The 13,439-nt window shown below is 39.7% G+C and overlaps 2 protein-coding genes across 3 annotated transcripts in view; one reads left to right on the top strand and one right to left on the bottom strand.

The window, feature by feature from the left end:
* The window catches only part of ZNF263 (zinc finger protein 263), a 39,185-nt gene extending 38,911 nt beyond the window's left edge, over positions 1–274 (bottom strand). The window contains exon 1 of the mRNA XM_032461089.1: positions 112–274. The gene's annotated coding sequence lies outside the window, so the exon portion shown is untranslated. The remainder of the gene's footprint in view (positions 1–111) is intronic.
* A 119-nt stretch (positions 275–393) lies between these two features.
* Positions 394–12,819, top strand: ZNF200 (zinc finger protein 200). 2 transcript variants are annotated; one of them, XM_006179685.3, is made up of 5 exons: positions 394–550; positions 1,299–1,630; positions 2,261–2,352; positions 2,655–2,778; positions 10,370–12,819. In XM_006179685.3, exons 2-5 carry the CDS (start codon positions 1,384–1,386, stop codon positions 11,086–11,088), a joined length of 1,182 nt encoding a protein of 393 aa, XP_006179747.1. In that variant the 5' UTR covers positions 394–550; positions 1,299–1,383; the 3' UTR covers positions 11,089–12,819. The 2 variants fall into 2 exon arrangements, with proteins under 2 accessions (XP_006179747.1, XP_006179748.1); XM_006179686.3 differs by having other exon boundaries at positions 396–550; positions 10,367–12,817.
* Positions 12,820–13,439: the final 620 nt, after the last annotated feature.

The following is a 13,439-nucleotide window of genomic DNA, read 5'->3' as shown; positions in this document are numbered from 1 at the left end:
GTCGAGCCCCAGCCCTGCCCCCGCCCCAATCTCTTCGCCTGGCGATCTCCCATTGGCTGTTTGCTTCCGAACTACCTTTCCCAGCAACCACAGGATTTAGACAGTCCGTACCTGGAATTGTGCCAGCCGGTCACGGAGGGCTGAAGCCAGCCTTCTGCTTTCCATCTCCCAAGTACAGCCAAAGGGAGAGCGGCTGCCGCCAACCTGGCCTCCCTGAGGTCCTGAAAGCTCCACCTGCCGGCTCCGAGCCTCGCCTTCTCAAGCGCAGACAGTCCGCTCAAAACGAGGAGACCAAGCTTCCGCACCGGAAACGAGGCACCGGGCGTGACGTCACGGCTGCCGACGCGCTCCTCCTCCCAGAAGGCACCGCGTCCCTGCCGTCTTCCCCAACTGACGGCGGCGCACACCAATAGTCGCCGGCTGCCTGTGAGGACACTCCGAAGGGCGAGAGGTGGGCTTGGCCTCTCGAGCCTAGTTTCCTGGTCTCTCCCCGAGTCTGGGTCTCTGGTCTGTCCCCAACGAGCGCCCCGAGGCGACAGAACCTCAAGAGGTGAGGGACTCCGGGAGGGCGGGAACCAGGCTGAGCGGGCTCCGGGAAGCGGAGTGTAGTCCGTTGCTGGAGGAGCCTGGCTGGATTGGTAGCTGGGGCACGCCCCAGGCGATGCCGCCAGCGGTGAAGATGCCCCTTGGCCAGTGGGAGAGGCTCCAGAGTGGGCCTGGCCCGGTGGGCCCTACTGTGCTGTTCCCTGCCTCTCTTAAGGGGCTTTGAGGGCAGAAAGGACTCAGCAAGCCACATGTAGACACCTGATGCAGCCTTGCGTTTGCTCCTTGAGCCATCAACTGCCCCCTCCCCACCCCGAATGGCATCCCAGGGACCGGCGGTTGAAGAGATGCAGTGAGGCCAGATTTAGTGGCCAAGCTGACTTCTTAAGCAGATGCTCTCTGTATTGGACCGCAGATTTCCTGCCTTCTAGACCATTGTTTTTTCTACCAGCATGGGTTAAGCCATTCTTCCCAGTGGAGTTCTCTCAGGAAGATGGCCCTTGATCTTCTGCCGGCTGCCTGTGCTCCCTTCTGTTTGGCCCTTGAGGTTTGGCCATCTTTTGGCTTTCAGTCTCAGGATATTCCTTTCGGGCCTTGCTAAGAGTATAAGATTGAGGCATCTTCCTTTCAGTTTTGAGTTCCCTACCCCAGCTTGTCTGTCCCTTCGGATTTGGATCTTCTGTGGCCTCACTACCTAAGACACACATTGGAGTGCAGGCATGCCCAGTCTGACCCATGGTTTCTCTCATCTGCAGTGTGGCTGTCTGACAGGTTTCCTCCAGTCAGAGGTGGCTCTTGAAGCTCTGCAGAAACAAGGGTGGCGTGTGATTTCAAGACACGATGGCTGCTAAAGTGGTTCCTATGCCCCCAAAGCCAAAGCGGTCCTTTATACTGAGGGTTCCTCCCAACTCCAAGCTGGGCCAGGACCTACTTCGAGATGCTACTAGTGGGCCCAAGACCATCCATCAGCTAGTTCTGGAGCACTTCCTCACCTTCTTGCCCAAGCCAAGCCTGGTCCAGCCCAGTCAGAAAGTCAAGGAGACCTTGGTTATTATGAAGGATGTGAGCTCAAACCTTCAGAATAGAGGTAAGAAGCACACACTGTTTCACTCGAAGAGAAGGGGATGCTACTGGGGACTGAGATAGGCTTCCATGTTAGTAATGAATTCAAGTTAGGATGGTGGGTATTGGAAAAAGGAGTTGATTTTAATAAGTCAGCATGCCAAGGAGAGGGAGTATTTTTGTTCTCAAGCTGGAGCTTGAGTGGTTTGCTGAGTAAGTGTAAAGCCATAGAATGATCAGCGCGCATCTTTTCTGTAGTGTTAGTTTTACCCGAATATTTTTAGGGGTGGGGAGTATCTTTCCAGGATAAAGAAATGTGGATAAATTATTGAATTGACTTCAGCTCATGTGGAATTTTTGGAAATTTTGTGCTTGCTATGGACATCTTCAGCCTTTACCTTTCCCCAGCCTTCCTTTTAGTAGCAGTGGGAATTTTAAAAGGTGCTTAGGGGGATCATCCTTTTCATAATGAGGAGACCCCATTTAGGTTCAAGACCCTGTAGTTTGTGGCTTGACCTCTGATGGCTCATAAGAGCATAAAAAGCCATGAGTTACCTGCCAAAGGAATGAGGACAGCCTGGCTTCAAGGTGTGGGTAGAGTTGCCATATTAGAGTTACTGACTTTTCTATTTACTACAGCTTCCTCTTTCCCCAGTGCAACCTCGTCCCTTAGTGAAGCTTGTACCCAGAGAAGGAATCCAGCAGAAACAGGAGACAGTGTCTCTGTGTTTGAAAGCTGAGCCTGAGGTGGGTTCAGTTTTCCTGTTCACTGTTTGACTGCATTGTCTCCTCTGCTTTTATAGCCCTCCCATATATAAAAACACACTCTTGGGAGTCAGCAGGGAGATTGGACTCATTTTTCACTGCCTCCTTGGACATTTGTCTTCTGTTTTTCCTCTGGCTCCTCTCAGCCTGGCTATCCTGTCTGCATGGGACTTAGAAATCCCTTTTGCCATCTGTTCCCTGATCTTTGGGTCTCAGTCTTTCTTAACAGGAGGGCTGTCAAGGAACCTCTGTTACTAAGAGGAAGGGGGCCTTTGCTCTTTCAGGAGCTGGTAGTCTTTGAGGATTTGAATGTATTTCACTCCCAAGAAGAATGTGTTAGCCTGGATCCTGTTCAGCAGCCCACCTCAGAGATGGAAGAAGACAATATTGGGGAGATGATGTTACTAGGTAAGAAATCAAATCCCTTGTGTGTTAAGGTTGAAGACTGGGAAAAGCATGTTCTGTTTCATCTCAGACATTTTTGAGGCACTGTTCACACCAGCTAAGTACATAATCACACGCATGTTTAATTTTTGTTGTATTCTATGAAACAGAGCATTCTCCAGCTGTGAGAGGCCATTTTACCTGTATCTTGGGGGCAGCAAGGGTGGAGGGGACTTCTCTTGGTAAGCAAGACCTGAGACCTATGTACTAACATCAAACATTTAAACACACAGAAATTGCAGGCATACTGTTTCCAAATCCATTTTCTGCATCCAGTAGTATTCTCTCAACAGGTGCATTTTACATTTGTGTTTTCATTGGACGTATGACTAATTCTTTTATGTCTTTTTTTTTTTTTTTGATGTTCAATAGCTGTGAAGTATGTACTAGTATAAGAGAAAACATCATTTTCAATGGAAATAATATCTAGCACTTACTAAGCACTTGTATGCCAATATACACTAGTCTAAGTACTTTGCATGCATTTATTATCTCATGTAATTCTCACGATAGTACTGTGGGGCATAGGAATTATTACTATTTTATAGATGATGGAACTGAAGCAGAGATCAGCAAAGAAATTTGCTAAAGGTCACACAGTAGGTTGTGGAGTGGGTATTTGAACTCAGGGGATCTAACATCAGAGCTTGCAGTCTTGGCCCAGAGCTATACTGCCTCCTTGCTGCATTTCTCATAATTTTGTCTGTGAATTTCCTGTATGGTTGGTGAATTGGGGCCTTCTTCATTTGTCCTCATTTCCCAGTAACGGTTAATAAGTGTCCTCAGTGCTACATATGAACTCATCTGGAAGCAGCTTAGAGATACTTCAGCTTTTCTCTAGAAATATACTTATACTCTAGAGCCAGGAGCCCTCAAAAATCATTTTGCTGAGTGCTTGGTATTTTTTACTTTGCCTTCAAGACTGGTTCTGAGGCTGACATAGAGCAGAGAGGGAGTTCTTTGAGTTGCCTGGGGTGACAGAAATCCATGGTTATTGAACTCTAGTTGTCTTACAGTGCATAGTCAGGGTAGCCATACCTACTGGGCCTGGTTAATTTCCCACAGATTATTCTATGTAATACTTTCTTTTTTTAAAAAAATATTTTCTTTATTTTAAGGAAAAGTGTAAACAGATCAAATTTATTACACTAAGTTTTTCCTGAGCCTTAGGCAAACCTAGAATTTATTTTGGGTGACTGGTGGATATGTTGACAGCTCCAGTAACACTGCACATTGAGGTCCTGAGAACCAATCCTCACCCTCACCTTTCCCCTCCCTTGCCCAAACTCTGCAGCTGGTGATTTAAGCTTAGAGTCATTCACCAACATTTAATAAATGCTATTTGGTTTTGTGTCAGGCAGAGTTGGCTTTTGGAGTTGATATTCAGCAGGTTAAAAAAAATACATAATGCTAATATGTAATGCTCCATTCCTACCCTCTAAGAACTTCTAAGTTATAGCTATAGAGAGCTGTGGTAAGGCCATGGCAGGGTTTGGACCCAGGAGCAGAGTTTGGAAGAAGACAGTTTTGATTTTAGATGAGATTCAGCCCATGGAGGAAATAAAACAAGGTTATTTTCTGGGCACTTGGACAGTGGGGATTAGAGGTCAGACATAAGGATGTAGAGATTTGGGAGTAATCAGCATATAGTTGGTAGCTGGAATAGTAATATTTGGTCACTTTGCAAAGGGAAAAGTGTAAGGGAATGAACCTCAGGACAGGAATCAAAAGGAGAGCCAGACAGAGGAAGACAGAATTTGTGTCTCAGTCCAAATAAACCACAAGAAAACAATAAAAATGTAGAACACTTAAATTGTCAGTGAGATGGTTCTTATAGTTCTATTTGTCTTCTACTGTGGTAAAAGAATATATCTTTCCAGGATTGATACAAATTGACTATATACTGTTGCAATAAAGGAAGAATCAGTAGAGTCCAAACAGTAGAAATAATACATTAGGATCTATCACAGTGCGGTACAAACTAGAAGTTAATAATGAAAAATTTGTAAGTTCTTTCTACCTGTAAATTTAGAAACTATTAAGTAACCTTGGGTCAAAGGAGAAATACAAATTAAAATAGCATAATTTTTCTAGAAAACACTACATGTCAGAGTCTATGATACAATCTAAAGTGGTACTCAGAAGACTGTTCAAGGCTATAAAAAATGTATATTGATATACAAAAATTAAAGTAATTAAGCCTTTAACTCAAAATTAGGAAAACAACAAGATATATGAAAGGAAAACAGGAGCAAAATATTAATAAATAGAAACTTAGAAATCCATAAATTAAAAATAAAGGACCTAATAAGTAGAAAGATTTACATACAAATAGAGAAAGCAATTTCCATACAGGAAATTGAAACTCAAAAAGCCTAGTCCCACACACAAGAAAAAGGACCAGCCTCAGTTTCACAGAAGATTCTTGTAAATCTTTAAAAATTAGACAATTCAAATGCTGTGAGGACTTCCACAGTATACAAAAAGAAGGAAAACTTCCAGATTCTTTTTATGAAATTAATGTAACAAAGATATCACAACCTGGTAAAAATTGCCTTGATCAGGAGGGTATGGCTCAGTGGTAGAGCATGTGCTTAGCATGCACAAGGTCCTGGGTTCAATCCCCAGTACCTCCATTTAAGTAAATAAGCCTAATTACCCCCAAAGGGGAAAAAAATTGCCATGACCAAATAAGATTTATTCCAGGAATGCAAAAATGATTTAGTCATAGAAAATCTTTTTATTCTAAGTCTGTCCATCTTATAATAAAAAGAAGAATCCAATGATCATTTTCATAATTACTGAAAAGATAATTGACAAAATACAAACTCCTTCTTCATAAGAAAGATAACAAAATAGTAACTAATGGATTCTTCCTTAATGGACTACTTATCCTTTCAGCCAGCATCATCTTTAATGGGAAACACTGAGAGGTGTACCCACTAGAATTAGGAGTACGACAATGAAGCCCACTAGCACTGCCACTATTTAATATTGTGGTTCAGGTATTAGCCAGTGCAGTTAAATGAGAAATTAGTTGTATAAGAATTTGAGAAAAATTCAGACTACAGCTTATTTACATATGATAATGGTGTAGCTGAGAAATCCTAGAGAATTTCTGAAAACTTATTACAAATAATATGTGCATTCAGTAAGACAATGGGATGTAAAATTATTATATGGAAATCATTAGCTTTCATATATGCAAACACAATTGTTTAGAAGATACACAATAGGAACAAAAAAGATTAAACACCTAGGAATAAGCTTAGGAACTGTGCAGAAATTATAAGGAGAACTTTAAAATACTTTTAAAGGACATAGAAGTAGATTTGAGTGAATGGAAAGAAATACATGTTCTTGGTTGGGAAGATTTAACATAAAGGTTAGTTCTCTCTAAATTGATTTATGAGTTCAGTGTAATCCCTTTAACAAAACCAGTAGGATTTTTTCCCCTGGAACTAGGCAATCTGATCTCCAATTCAAATGGAAAAATAAATACAAGTAATGAGGAAAATTAAAAAGAAGAGCAGTGGAGGAGGAGGGTTCTAGCCCCTCAGGTTTAAAGCAGTGTCTAAAGCCTGCCTTGAAAACAGTGTTATAGTATTGGCATGTGAGTAGATAGACCAATAGGATGGAATAAAAAGCCCAGAAATAGCTTCAGATACACATTTGGTTTATGGTAAAGTTGGGATCTCCAATCACCAAGGTAAAGAGGGATTTTTAATAAAAGGTACTGGGACAACTTAGTAGCCATTTTTAATGGCCATTTGGTGAATCATACCTTACTTTGCACACCAAGAAAATCTCCAGGTGGATCAAAGATTTTAAATGCTTTTTAAAAAACACACAGTTAAAGAATGTGGGTGAATTCCTATATAACCATGGGCTAGGAAGACTTTTCTAAGACTGAAAAATCCAGAAGTGTTGAAAGACAAGATCAATAAAGTAAACACATTAAAAAAAAAAAAACTTACGTATGACAATATAAACAAATATATGAGCAAATAAAATGCAGTATATTAAGGGAAAATATTTGCAACTTATCAGACAAAAGCCTAATCTCCCTAATTTATTAGAGATCCTAGAAATTGGGAAGAGAAAGACCAACAGATTCTCTTAGAAATACAAATTACTCTTAAATACATGAAAAGACGCCCAGCCCTACTCATAATTAGAAATGCAAATAAAACCTTTACTGAGTTACCTTTTTAAAAAATCTGTCTGATTTATACAAATCAGAAATTTAACAACACATTGGTGGTGAGGTTGTTGGGAGACAGGTGTATTGCTGGTTGGCAGGCAGAGTGGTACAGTCCCTATGTATGGGAATCTGTAATTACCCATGTTACAGGCGCATTTACCTTTTGATCTAGCAGACCCACTTCTGGGAATCTGAGCTACAGATAATAGCAACAGCATATGTTCAAAATAAGGTACAAGGTTATTTATTGTGGTATTGTTTGTAAGAACACAAGGTTGAAAACAATCCAAGTGTTTCTGCAGGGGACTGTTTGAATATAGTATGTTTCCACACATCATAGCACAATAATCTCTCTGCACTGGACTATAGTGACTGAAATAAGGCAAGTAGCAGAAATATACATAGTGTATTACCTTTTATATAAGAAAGGGGGAGAAAAAGAAAAATGTATTCCCTAAAGGAATAATGGGAGAACAAAAAAATTAATGAACCTGTCTGGGGGATGAATAGAATGGATGGGGACAGAGATTAGAGTAAGGCTTCTCAGTGTATAACCTTTCATGTTCTGATTTTTGAGCCATATAAATATATTTACTAAAATACTTTTTTAAATATAAATTTTATTTTTTTATTGAGTTATAGTCAGTTTCTAAAATACTTTTAAAATTAGTACACTTAAGGAATGTAAACTACAGTTGACCTTGAACAATGTAGGGGTGAGGGGTGCCCACCCTCCCAGCAGTCAAAAATCTAAGTATAGTTGATACCAGCAATCAGCAGGGATAGCCATACCCGCTGTTCCTCTACATCCATGGTTCTACATCCGCAGATTGAACCAACCTTGGATTATGTGGTACTGCAGTATTTACTGTTGAAAGAATCTGCATATAAGTAGACCCAGGCATTTCAAACCTATGTTGTTCAAGTGTCAACTGTATTTTCATTGACTCTTTCAGGAAAATAAGAAAAATCATATGAGTTTCTTTTCTTTTCTTTTTTTTTTTGTAGTTTTCTTCTTTCTTACATTTATTTTTATTTGGGGAGGGTAATTAGGTTTACTTATTTATTTTTAGAGGAGGTACTGGGGATTGAACCCAGGACCTTGTGCATGCTAAGCATGTGCTCTACCACTTGAGCTATACCCTCCCCCTCTGAGTTTCAGTTAATAGTTCTCAAAATAGAGATTTAGCTCTTAAATATAACCTAATGCTTATAATCATTTATTAAACACTGATGGTAATTCCTTTAAACTGAGAATAATGTAATCTGCTGTCACCATCAATATCATTAATTAGATTTTCTAAAGCAAGAAGATAAGAAAAAGGGGTTAAGAAGAATGAATATTAAAAAGAAAAGGCACCAAAATATGATTTGTACTTAGAAAATCTAAAAGGATCAACAAAAACATTATTATATTTAATAGTTTTAAAGTAGGTCGATAGGGATAAATATTTAACAATCAGTAGCATGCTTAAGTACACACACAATAATGAAAGCTCTCATTCAGAATGGCTATAAAGTAGGAGTAAACTAGAGATGTTTTATTGGTTAATAGAAGATTCTTAAATATTAGAAACAGGTCTAAATGGGAATCATGTAAAGGCATCAGTGCCTTCCAAATTTATTTATACTGTAAACACAGTCAAGTTTGTGAAAAGGTAGAAGTGGATATTATGGCTGGTTTTACCAATATTAGACATGTTGCAAACAACACGGTGATACTGAACTCCGTATGTGTCAGAGTTAACTGTAAAAATAACTCATAAAAGAAGGGCCAGGACAGAATAGAAATTTATCAGATTCTGAAAGATTGATCATATACGTATGTATGTGTGTGTGTGTGTGTGTGTGTATCTTAAGTTGTGGAGTTATTATAGAGGAAGACTTTGATTAAAAAAATATATCAAAAATATATAACAATTTGGGTCCTGGGTTCAATCCCCAGTACTGCCATAAAAAATAAATGAATGAATGAATGAACCTAATTATCCTGCCCAAGAAAAAAAATGTATCAGTAGTGACTGACAAAAAGACTAAAATTTGTAATATATAAAATTTACTTAAATTTATAAAGGGTCTCAGTCCAATAGATGAATTACTGGTTTGCAGTAATCAAAGAGTAAAATAAGGCTACATTGAAAAACCATTTTATATCTGTTAAATATTTGAAAATTATATCTAATGCTGGCAAGATTAGGTAAAATTGATAGCCACATGTTGACAGTTGTACTGAAATTTGTACAGCTTCTTTGGAAAGCAGTATAGCAGTTCATATCAAGAGCTGTGATAAAAATTGGCACATGTTTTGACACAGCATTTTCATTAACCTAAGGAAATAATTATAAGAAGTAATTAAAAAGAAAATCTATTGGTGTGAATCTACTAAATCCAGCAGAGATTCATATTCCAGCTTTAAGATCAACCACATATCTAAGTGGTTGCTTTAATCCTTTACTTTATTCTCAGTAAGTTGGCCAGACAAGTCCCTTGTCACACTGTGTGTTCACAGCATACTTTTTTTTCCCACTCTGTCACCTAGTCTTTATAATCTCTTATTTTATAGACTTTTTTGGGAAATACAAATACAGAAAAGTCTACAAATCATAAATGTAAAGCTCACATTTTCACAAAATGTACACATTTGTCTAACCACACCCAAAGTTGACTATTCTTAACACCCCAGAAATCCCTCTTGGGCCGCTGCCCAGTCACTACTCTCCTTCCTCCCCCCAAAAGACAACTGTTGACGTCTTCCATAGTCTCATTTTTTGTCAGTTTTAATAATCCTTTAATGTACAAATAATAATCCATTGTGTGAATGTACTATGCCTCTTTTATTTTTGGTTATTTTAATTGTTTCCAGTTTTTCACTATATAGGATATTATAATGTTACCTAATACTATAATATTGTAACATTAAATGTGGTGAAAACCTGGAAGTAACTCTTACCATTCACTTATTAGCCTCCTAAAGATTATAAGTGGCACACTTTAGTATTCATGTCCTCATCCCCATGCTCCACACAGAATATAAGGTCAGTATGAACTTGGTGAGTGAGTAATTAGTGCCATTCAGAAAAAAAACATATGAAATCTTGCAGTATAGTTCCACTCATTTCAATTCTTTAAAGAAAAGTAGAAAGAGGACTGTGTGCTTGCATATGGGGTGTGGAAGGGTTTATCAGTCACGTATCCCACCCTCAACAAGAGTGGGAAAGCACTGATAGCAATTATCTGCCAGGGCTCAGATTTCTGACTTTCAGGGTAATAGTTTCATGAGAAATTGGACTTGTTTTTCCCCACCTGGTGTCATACCCCTCAAAAGTTATTAAATTCTCTCTGTTTCAGCAGTCAATGACAGTAATCCTGAGGGTGAAGATCTTCAGAAGGAACCTGTAGAGAATGAAGATTGTAGAGAAAAGTCTTTAGATTACGATGAATTGGATTGTTCCGTGGTCTCTGAGCAACCCCCAGATTACCAAAAAGAGGAAAGACTAAATACGTCCATTCCAAAGGAAAGGAAAATGAGAAATCTTTTAGTTACTATTGAAAATGATACTCCACTAGAGGAACTCTCAAAATACGTGGATATCAGTGTGATTGCACTTACTCGAAATCGGAGAACAAGAAGATGGTATACTTGTCCACTGTGTGGAAAACAATTTAACGAAAGTTCTTACCTTATTTCCCACCAGAGGACTCACACTGGAGAAAAACCCTATGACTGTAGTCATTGTGGGAAAAGCTTCAATCATAAAACAAACCTTAATAAACATGAGAGAATCCATACAGGAGAGAAACCTTACTCTTGTTCTCAGTGTGGGAAGAACTTCCGTCAGAATTCTCATCGGAGTCGCCATGAAGGAATTCATGTAAGGGAGAAGATATTTAAGTGTCCAGAATGTGGGAAAACCTTCCCAGAAAACAAAGAATTTGTGATTCATCTGCAGAGTCATAAGGCTGAGAGGCCATATGGTTGTAAAAAATGTGGGAGAAGATTTGGTCGTCTGTCAAACTGTACCCGGCATGAAAAAACGCACTCAGCATGTAAGACCCGAAAACAGAAGTGAGATCAGGAAAGGTCGGATAGTCCTGCCTCAGCTTGAAATGTTCCATAAGGAATTCTGAATTCCCAGGCTATCTGAAACAATACAGATATCAAAACCTCACTAGAACCAAAGATAGGTAAATACCCATCTTGGCTGAAACCTCAAGTCTTTAGAAAATTCACAGGGAAAAAAAATCCTCAAGGGCTATACCTCAGTTAGCAACCAGGCTTTTTGGACTAAAGATCTTTCTTTTGTGAACTTATACAACTATGTACAGGCCACGGATCCCTTTTCCAAGAAAGGCTTTGAAATAGGAGTCTGGAAGCTGCTTACCTTCAAGGTGAACAGAGTGTTCTGAAAATACGTCTATTTTTTCTCCCACATAAGAGTTCACACTTGAGAAATGATGCACATGTCCTTTTCTGGAACTGTGTTCCCCTGAAAGAACCAAACTACTGATTTGTTAAGCCAACAGCTTCTATACAGCAGTTCATGTAACCCTTTAAGGACACCAGTAAGCTTGAGAGTTAAAAGGGAGTGTTTACTTTGGAATATAGGAAAATACAGCAATTGAATGTCAAAGACTTACTCTATCATTTGTAGGTGATCTAGAGATCAGTTTCAATAACACTTGCAATTAGTGGGGGAAAGTAAAACTTAACAGAAATCCATTTCACAACATGATTGAAGTATCTAATGTTCATACTGTATTTTGTTCAGCCATTAATTGCTCAAACAGCTCTCTCATGCCTTTCCCTTGCCAAAAGAAATTCGGGGTGCTCAGGCCTGGCCACCCAGCCCCACTCCTGGAAAAGCTCTTTCGAATCTTGTTCCTCTGTTGAGCCAAGAAGAAAACCTGCTAGGAGGGGAGCCCCAAGAGCCTGAAGAGGAGGAGGAAGACAGGACGTTGGCTTGGATCCATGGCTGGTCAATAACCTTATTTACCGTGTGCTTCATTCCCATCTAAGTGGTCATCAGACCTTTGGCAGTGGGTGGGCACTACCTCATAAGCAAAGTGTTCTAGTTTTAGAAATTATGTCTCCAGTCGCTAGCTCACATTACCCCTCAAGAGACAGGATTCCAGTATTGTCGTTGTAGGGGATATTTGTTCTCTTTGACCTCCTGATCCCCAGACTTCTGACATCTGCCAGAGGCAAGGCCAGCAGTGCCTTCATGGGACTGATCCAGTGATGGGAGATTTTAAGGATTCTTGATCAGTTTTGCTCTTAGTTTTCCTAAGGTTTTACATTGGTATTTTGATTGGAATAGATTAATCCTATAAACTATTGAGGAAAAATTACCTTTACAAATTTGGTTTCCCATCCAGAAACATACTTTCCATTGATGGGAGTATTGTATCCTGAGTAAGTTTTTCTAATTTTCTTCATGTAAGTTCTACACAATTTTGTTATTGTAAGTAGTTTTTTTTCCATTATATTTTTCTAGTCGGTATTGTTTTTAAATAGGAAAGTTATTTTTACTTATATATTTGCAAAACTGGTGGCCACTTCTCTGAATGTTCTTAATTTTCAGTAATTTCTCAGTTCTGTTAAAATTTGTGGTTAAAAATTATACCATCTACAAATAATAGTTTTGGTTCTTCCTTTCTGCCTGTTGCTCTTTTTCTGTTGTTGCTTTTTGGATATGTGGGTCTAAGCTTTGTTTTGGGACAAAATACACCAAAAGAAGGACATTTTATGATATAATTCTGTCCTGAGTCTTAGAGGGAAAAAGAAAAAACCATCACTTAAAGCCCACATTAAAACAGACCTTTATCAACTTTGTATTTCAAGGCTACTCTACCCCTTAAAATAAGGGACAAAACTGGCTGCCTGACGTTATTCTCTTGTTTCTTTGGAAGTCTGGCCAGGCCTGCCCAGTTATCATGCAGGGGACCCCCCTGCACACCTGGAAAACTTAAACAGCTGCTGGGCAGTGACTAGAGAGGGTGGGGTTCCTGGAGCAAGATGGTCCTGGTCCCTGCCCAGGGGTCTTGCCACAAGGTCCCCAAGGTGTTTGGATGGATGATGCTCCCATGACCCAACTTACCCACCTCCCCCCCAACACCCAGCAAGTGCCTCTGCCCTGCCTGTGGCTGTGGGAGAACTCAAGGTCAAGATCCCCCAGAGGGCGGGGCCTGCCTTCCCCAATCGTCTGGTTCACAGAGAAGCTGTCAGACAACGACTAAGTGCTTAATGAGGAGCCCAGCACCAGTTAATGAAAAAAAAGTAAACATAACAATGAATGGTTTTCACGTAGAGCAGCAAAAGCCAGTTACAAAATGAAGGCCCAAAGATCCCATTCCAATAACTACAAACCTAAAGAATGCACCCCCTAAAGAGCCAGTGCCAGGCCCTGGGTTGTAAAGGGGA

The sequence above is a fragment of the Camelus ferus genome, chromosome 18, assembly GCF_009834535.1.
Source record: "Camelus ferus isolate YT-003-E chromosome 18, BCGSAC_Cfer_1.0, whole genome shotgun sequence".
Taxonomy (NCBI): domain Eukaryota; kingdom Metazoa; phylum Chordata; class Mammalia; order Artiodactyla; family Camelidae; genus Camelus; species Camelus ferus.
Note: the sequence above shows the minus strand (reverse complement) of the source record. Positions and strands in the feature narration are given on the sequence as shown.

What these genes read in the sequence shown, in the direction of transcription:
- ZNF200 (XM_006179686.3), top strand. Translation starts at nt 1,384, where the DNA reads ATGGCTGCTAAAGTGGTTCCTATGCCCCCAAAGCCAAAGCGGTCCTTT. An exon ending in CTCAAACCTTCAGAATAGAG is followed by an intron (nt 1,631 to 2,260) that starts GTAAGAAGCACA and finishes CTCTTTCCCCAG; the next exon opens with TGCAACCTCGTCCCTTAGTG. An exon ending in TGGGGAGATGATGTTACTAG is followed by an intron (nt 2,779 to 10,366) that starts GTAAGAAATCAA and finishes TCTCTGTTTCAG; the next exon opens with CAGTCAATGACAGTAATCCT.